This window comes from Elephantulus edwardii, unplaced genomic scaffold (assembly GCF_000299155.1).
Source record: "Elephantulus edwardii isolate Elephantulus edwardi_28Jun2011 unplaced genomic scaffold, EleEdw1.0 scaffold00005, whole genome shotgun sequence".
NCBI classification, from domain to species: domain Eukaryota; kingdom Metazoa; phylum Chordata; class Mammalia; order Macroscelidea; family Macroscelididae; genus Elephantulus; species Elephantulus edwardii.
The window spans coordinates 9,269,591-9,277,624 of NW_006399755.1; the positions used below are offsets into that span (position 1 = coordinate 9,269,591).

The 8,034-nt window shown below is 38.6% G+C and overlaps 1 protein-coding gene across 1 annotated transcript in view; it reads right to left on the reverse strand.

The window, feature by feature from the left end:
* Positions 1-2,928: 2,928 nt before the first annotated feature.
* Positions 2,929-8,034, reverse strand: part of MAGOH (mago-nashi homolog, proliferation-associated (Drosophila)) — a 9,261-nt gene continuing 4,155 nt past the window's right edge. The window contains exons 3-5 of the mRNA XM_006879695.1: positions 5,970-6,080; positions 4,078-4,160; positions 2,929-3,028 (exon numbers count right to left, since the gene is read on the reverse strand). Coding sequence (XP_006879757.1) covers positions 2,929-3,028; positions 4,078-4,160; positions 5,970-6,080 — 294 coding nt within the window. The remainder of the gene's footprint in view (positions 3,029-4,077; positions 4,161-5,969; positions 6,081-8,034) is intronic.

The window sequence follows — 8,034 nt, forward strand, 5'->3', positions numbered from 1 at the left end:
AGCACAAGGAAGAATTCAAGATACTAAAGAGCTGAACAGAAGATTCCAAAAGGCTGCTCGGAATGACAAAGCAAAATACTACAATGAAATGTGAAAGCTGAGTCTGTAATAAACCAATTTTCAAAATCGCTAGAGTGTCAATTTTGGGCCAGCACTTGTGTGAGAGAATGTTGCAACGCCCCAAATCTCTGCCAGTCTTCCTGGCTTTTTTCTGCATTCCCATACCCGCTCTACATTCATGCCTCGCGTCTGTCAATTCTCAGATCTAGTTGGTTCTCCCTGCCCAAGAGCAACCTAGATTTGAAAATGGGAACCCTTCTCTACACTCCGTACCCTGGTTTTCTAGGCTTGTTCCCTGTCCTTTCCACTGCTGTGCTCCCCAAGAACCCTCTTGTTTACCTTTCTGTATTTATTGCTTTACCTGTATACTTATCTAGGATATTTAAAACTACACAGGAGCTGTGGATGTTGACATTACAAGATTCAAGTTTAATAGCCCTTAAAGTATCGTCTTTAAAATTGTGGATTTTCTCTTCTTAAAGCCTACCACCAACCTACCATTTTAGCCCAAGTATCTTAGGTGTCTACAGCAGATGTAGGAGTCAATAACCTAGAGATTTCAGAGCCCGCTCTTACTAACTTGCCTCATAAAAAATGGAGAGAATACGGAAACGGCTGAGGAATCAGATTTGGGGCCGTGTCCAAAGTTGGCTGTTTTGACAAATATGATCTTTATCAAATTACTTCCTCTGAGACCACAGGCATGCCAGTGTTTTCAAGGCCCACAATCTACCGAAATAGCGACAAACCTATTTCTTAAAAAAATGGCTAAAACATTTTCAAATCATGATCCAAAAAAAGTTCAAATCTCGTTTGAGTCATAACCAAATACAACTCAGTGACCCTCACCAATACATGAATTTGACAAGAAAGGACCCAGCAATCTACCTGCTGAACCAATTCTTGACATTACCTGTACCTCTTCAGTTTCAGTTCTTAAAAGTTGTTTCTAAGAATTCGTTTTAAAGTCAGAGTCCATAGAGTGTTAATACCCTAACTTTGGAAAACTCTCCTGAGACTAAGTATAATTTATTAAGTCATAATGTACCAAATTAATTCCTCCTTCTATACTCAATGCTCCTGTATATTGCCAGCAAGTTGAGATGCATTGCTGACCCTCCAATGGGTTTTCAGAAGGTGTAAATCACCTTTCACCCAAAGAACAGCTGGTAGATTCAAACTGCTTGCCTTTGGGTTGGTGGTGCAAATCCTTACCCCTAGACCACCAGTAGTCCTTCTGTACTTAAAACAGCTGAGTACATATTTCTAAAAAAAATGACTGAAAGTCTATAGCACTTTCAAGTCATGATCCCAAGAAGGTTCAAATCTTGTTACTGGTAGGTGTTATCAACTACAACTCGAAGAGACCTCATAAACAACAGGTCAAAACTTTGCCTTATCTTATGCCATCCTGACCATTTCAACTGTGAAGCCCACTGTACTAATAATGTTTCTTAAATTGTTCTTCTTATATAGGTTCCCATTCTATGTTTCATTTGCAATTTCTCTGATGAAATTACAGCCTAATTTTCTCTAGATTTTGCTGTTTACATTCTCACTGTGCTTTTTAACAAACGTGTTAATTTTTTTTTAGAATTTTTTGTGTGTTACCATCAAGTTGGATCTGACTGGTACAGAAGATTGCCCCTCCTTCTCCAGAAGAGCATCTGGTGGATTTGAACTGCAAGCCTCTGGGATTGCAGTGCAGCTTCTTGCCACTAGGCCACCAGAGCTCCCTTAGATTCATTTTTGAGGTAACACTTCCCTAAGACATTAGTGTTTAAAAGTAATTAAGCATTTTACTGCATAGTGCCAAAGATGAGATAAATAATGTATACTGCATTGAAACAGATGAGGGAGAAAACTTAAAAAGGGATATGTGACTAGGTATTACTATCATGACAGGAGTCCAGAACAAAGGCTGCACAGTAGAGTGGACCTGGTGGGAGGGACTGTAAAACAATTAAAGAATTTTTCTTTTACTTTTCAAAGGGAAGAGTGTAAGGGGGGGGAGGGGTAGGCAGGAACAAAAGTGCAACAATGAATGAATGGAAATCCAAAGTTTGACCCAGCAATTCCTCTACTAGGAATATACCCTTAAGAAATCATAACTGCCACCCAGGCAGATATATGCACACCCATATTTACTGCAGCTTTGTTCACAACAGCGAAGGGTTGAAAACAACCATCAACAAACAAATGGATAGAGCTCTGGTATATTTACACAATGGAATACTACGCTGCATTGAAAAAAAAGGAACTCATGCAATATTATTCAAAATGGGTGACCCTGGAGGACATTATGTTGAGTGAAATATCTCAGCACAAAAGGACAAATACTGCATTGCATAGTATCATTGTTGTATTAACGGGACTGACATCAGGGTTGGGGTGAAACTGAGAAAAATTGGATAAATTATGTATACTGCATTGAAACAGATGAGGAAGAGAACAGTTTAAAAGCAATATATGATTGGGTATTATGGTTATGAAAAGAGTTCAGGATGAAGGTTGAAGAGTAGAGTGTACTGGGTGGGGGGGATTGTATACCAATGGAAGACTTTTTCTTTTACATCTCAAGAGAAGAGAAAACTGGGAGGGAGTGGTGGACGGAGAAAATGCAACAATGAATGAATGGAAATCCAAAATCTGTAAACATTCATTAAAATAATAAAAATTTTTTTTAAAAATTCAGAAGAGTTCACACAGATCTTCACATAATGAGTCTCATAAAAATGGGTTTATCACATATTTATTAAAGACATCATTTATGGTTTGTAAAAAAGATTGCCCTGATATACACAAATATTTGATAATGTGAATTAAAACACTACCCTCAACCCCCTCAGGTCCAAATCAGCATTCAACCTAGATTGGCTTGATCTTGAAATGTAATCCAATAAGACTGAATACCAAACACTTCAGGTCCTGGACAAGGTAGTAAAATACTCGTAAGCCTTCTGGATCCCTAAAACACAAGAGGTAAAATGTTTAAAGAGCTGTGAAAAGTAACAGAAAACACCCTTTAATAAACCTGATTATGTCCAAAGTTTCTCATCATAAAGGCAAGTGCAGCATTAAAACTTTGAAAACAATCGAAGTGTCCAAAAAGGAAGAGATAATATATTAAAATGGAAATGAGGTTAATTTAAACATTTTTTTTAATGTGGAAATGTTTATAATATAGGCAGTGGGAAAAAATCCATAAATAACAATGATCTCAATTATATTCTAGGTACTTAAAAACCTATTTTTTTTTTTTTAGCAGACAGTGGATTAAGTTTATTCTTATGTACAGAAGAGTCAGTGTGTACAAAAAAACCTATTTAATGCACAGAAAATTAATAGAAATAGTTCAACATATTAATAGTAGTTGTCTAACTGATAAAATTATGAACAACTGTTTCTCCTTTTTCTTTTCTATAATGAGCACGTATCTTAAAACTTAGGGGAAATATTTTTTAGAGAATTAATGCTAGTAAGCAGCACCAAGATATTGGGATCACTGGGTTTCTTAGTAAACAAGGAAGCTATCACAGGAAGATTACTGTGCCCAACTTGAAGTAAGCTCTCTCTAATCCTAAATCCTCAAAGACTACAAAATGAGCCAAAGAGATTATCAAAGTCCAGGGATTCTTTGAAGCACAGAGTCCTGTTTCAGCTTTTTAACAGGACTAAAGAGCTGTCATGGAGGAAGCTGTTGAGACTAGGTGACTACAGTTATTCTTGAGCACTGGCATATATCTGCATCTGGCCAGATTCTTACCCACTGTGGCTGATCTATGCATTACTCTGTGTATATAGAAGTAAAAAGCACTTAGTGGCAATGATTAAATAAAAAACTAAAAGCAACATGTTCAAGTCCTTGAAAATACCCTGGAGTCCTTCTCTGAGTGAGAAGACAGAGCTGTCTTTGCACTCTGCAGATATTCCCATAAAGTTCCTAGTTTGACTAAAGGTTTCCCATCAGTCTACTCCAAAACAGGTATAATACATTTAAGAATCATGCACACTTACTTGGACTGATTAACATCAATAAGGGAACCAATTTTTGATGTTGTGAAAGAAATATGTTCATCTCCAATGACAATTTCAAGCTCCTAGAAACATTTAAAAAATAAAGTTCACACAGAATTAAGACTTTTCATCAAGCACAAAGGGTTCAAAACCTGTCACAGAACAGAAACTATTCAGAGAGCTATATAAATGAAGCCAGTTCACTGCAACAGATTTAATGAGCACTAAACTATGAAGGGCACTGTTATGTGCCATTGACTGAGTACAAACTCATAGCTGACTCTCCAGCACATCTTTAGAGGGTGTAAATCACAAGGGAGGAGACTGTTCATCTTCCTTTCCCAGGCAACTAACAGGTGGATTTGAACCACCTGCTTTTTGGGTTGGCAGGGCCAACGCCTGACCGCTCAATACAGGACACTAGTAAAAGAGAAATTAAATAGTTTTAAGTCCTTTCAGACTCTCAGAGAAAATTGTGTCCATAAGACTCCATCATTTCTGAAATTTGGGAGCATTTATAGAGTGGTTTTAATAAGCATTTTCATTATTAGCATTGTCTGCCTTGGAATGAGATGAACAGATCTGTGTTTTGAAAATACCAAAGAATCTCTATATTTAGCCAACATGGGACAAGAAAATAAAACACTGTACACCTGCTGTTCCATTCTCCTTCCTGCATCCCTAGAGGTTAACAAAATCACCAATACCCTGAAATGGAGTATATTCTTTCCATTCATGTTTTTATGAATACTGTAATATAGTTAGGGGTTTTCTTGGGGTGGGGAGTAAATGGTGTTATAGGTTTTGATTTTTTTAATTCAGTAATGGTTTTGGGACTTACTATGTTGAGTTATCCCTTGGAGAGGGACATCATGCTTGGGAGGGTGGAGGGACAGCGCAGGAGGGGAAGGACCTCTATGAGGTGGATTGATTCAGTGACTGGGATAATTGGCATGGGAGTGTCAGAGGCAGTGCGATTGGCACAGGACAGAGCAGAGTTTAGGGCTGTTGTACATAAGGTCGCTATGAGTCGCAAGAGACTCAACGGCACATAACAACAACAATGTTGAATTATACAGATCCAGTTAATCAATTTTTAAATGTTTTAAGAATAATCCAGTTCCTTATTGTAGCAGACTTAAGTTCCTAATTTGTGTTACAACACAGTGGCAATAACATTGCTTTATGCAGCCCTTTTTACTTATGTGTAAATGTCTCTAGGAAAAGTACTAGAAGTATCAGGTAACCATTCTTAGTTCTGCTAGATATTATCAAGGGAATTCTGATGGTGTAGATCAGGAGGAGTCGTGCTGCTAACCCAAAGGCAGCACCTCTCTGGCTGTTCGAATACAGCACTGGCTTCATGAGGGAAAGATGAGAAATCTTCCTCATGTACAACTTACAGCCTCCAGAAACCTGCTGGAGGGTCAGCCAAGAGCTGGTTCCAGCTTGACTGCAATGAGTGATTAAGATTTCATGAAATCATTCTCTATAGGGGTATACTGATTTTATTCTTACCAGTAGTATGTTGGTAGGGACCATCCAGGTAACTCTGACTCATTCTGACCCTATATAAATCCAAACTCCGTCTGGTCCTGTGCCATCCTCACAAGCTCTGCTGTCATTAAGTATGTTGTGGTCACAGTGTCAACCTATCTCCTTCAGACATGGACCAATTATTTCTCCTTTTGAGTTATGTCACATGAACAAACGAAGGCATTATATCTCCCCTTTTCTCATATTTTTTTAACACCTACCATAATTTCTGCCATTTTAATGGGCCTGGCACATAGACATTTTTTACAAGTGTTTGAAAGGTGGATTCAACCTCATGTGCACAGCATCTTTCATTTGTAAGGTTACTGTACAAGAAGTATTGCTAAACCACTCACCTGCCGGCCTACTCGGTCAGGAGGAGGCCATAAGGCATCATCCTCTTTGGTAATTTCACTGTCATCAATTATCCTCTTCAGTTCTTCCATCACACTTTTATGAACATAAGCCTGAAAGCAAGTTAAAAACAGAACTGAAAACATATCCCTGAATAGACCCTAAGTAGTCAGAGACGGCTGATAAAAACACGAGTTCATGGAAACTTGTTTCTGGCACCTCCATCTGTGGGATGGCCCCTCAGCTTGAACATGGACAGCATGCTGGAGAAGGGCAGGGTCACAAGTGCCCATCTAGGTGCTAATACCTTTTGGCACATCCTAGTCACACTAACTTGTTGTCACATACTCAACTTGCACCTGAATCCAAAATAGAAGATCTAGATAATCGTTAAATACCTGTGGATGCCCCACATGCTGGTTCTTTTCTTTTTTTTAACTTGTTGTGTGCTGTTGAATTGGATCCAATTGGCACAGGAGGAGAGTGTCCTTCCTTCTCCAGCAGAGCACCTGATGGATTCGAACCATGCAACCACTAGACCACTAGAGAGCCTTATATCCTGGTTATTTTTAATGAGACAACTTGCTTCTGACAAACAGTCATCATGTTATTTAAAATCAATTTTGTGTATTAACCTACATTTCTAAGAAAATAAGAATGCTGACATGGGTAGACAGTCATAAAATGACTTCTAATTAAGTAAGAAACCTGTCTGACTGCTAACTGAAAGGCTGGCGGTTAGCATCAACCAGCTGTTCCAGGAGAGGAAGGCAGGTAGGCTGCTCCCGTAAAGATTTACAGTCTCAGGTCTCAATGTAAGGTAATGATGAGTTGGAATTCACTCAACTGCAGTGGGAGGGACAATTAAATATAACAGTATGAAAATATAAATGAGTGTAAAGACATTTTCAAATATGACAAGTGGTTAAAAAGAAAAGTGACTTGCTAAATAAACCTTAAACGTGTAGTGGAGATCACGACAAAATGAAATATATGGACTTGAAAGATGGAACAGGTAGGCATACATTTGAATTTACTGAGACATTCACACTTTATCCCTTACGAGGAGGAGTAACTTTGAACAAGTCCCCTAGTTAATATCCAAGCTTTCATGTTTCCTATCTGTAAAGGGAATGTCTACCACCCAGGCTGCTAAACTGTGGTTTCTCGCACGTTGCTAAAAGCTATGCTGTAAGTATTTAAAATACCAGTAAGATCTTTAAGTTGACTTCCAGAGCAAGAAACTAAAAAGAAATGATGATTTACTTCCAAAAATTAGCTAATAAAAAATATGTTAAGTCACAATAGAGCACTGACTGGCTTGTGAGCTCTGAATTTGTCATCAGACAGCATCAAACGCTAGAAGAGGGTGTTATGTCTAGTGAAATAACAGGCCAATGGAGACCACTTGCGAGATGGACTGGCACAACAGTCACATGGACTTGAATACTATGAAAAAAAGCAAGACAGCTTCTATTTCTTCCTATTGTACATAAAATTGCCCTGAGCTGGCATCAGCTTGACATATGGTATCACACTCATCACAAAAGTTTACTAGAAGTGTTGAATAAGATCATGTGTAAGATACCAAGTGCAAGGCCTAGCATCTAACATACATCCATATTCTGCCATGCTTCCTTTTCCCAAAGAAATAAACCAAACGCTTCAAATAAGCATATTTAATTTTAAGAGGGCACTAAGAAGTTGTGAGGAGGGCAAAGTTTATTAACCTTGTTTCTGTGGATGAATAAAGACTTAGTTAGCTATTTCAGCCAAAGGAACTTCCCCAAGATCAGTAAGAAGCAGATTCAGGGTTCAAGTGAAACCTTCTAGATTCCAAATGTTTCACTACGCTATTCACCACTGTGAAAGGAAACATAAACTAAAAGATTTGTTGTTGCTGTTATGTGCCGTCGAGTCGCCTGCGACTCATAGCGACCCTATGTACAACAGCCCTAAACTCCACTCTGTCCTGTGGCAATCGCACTGTCTCTGACACTCCCATCCCAATTATCCCAGTCACTGAATCAATCCACCTCATAGAGGGCCTTCCTCTCCTGCGCCGTC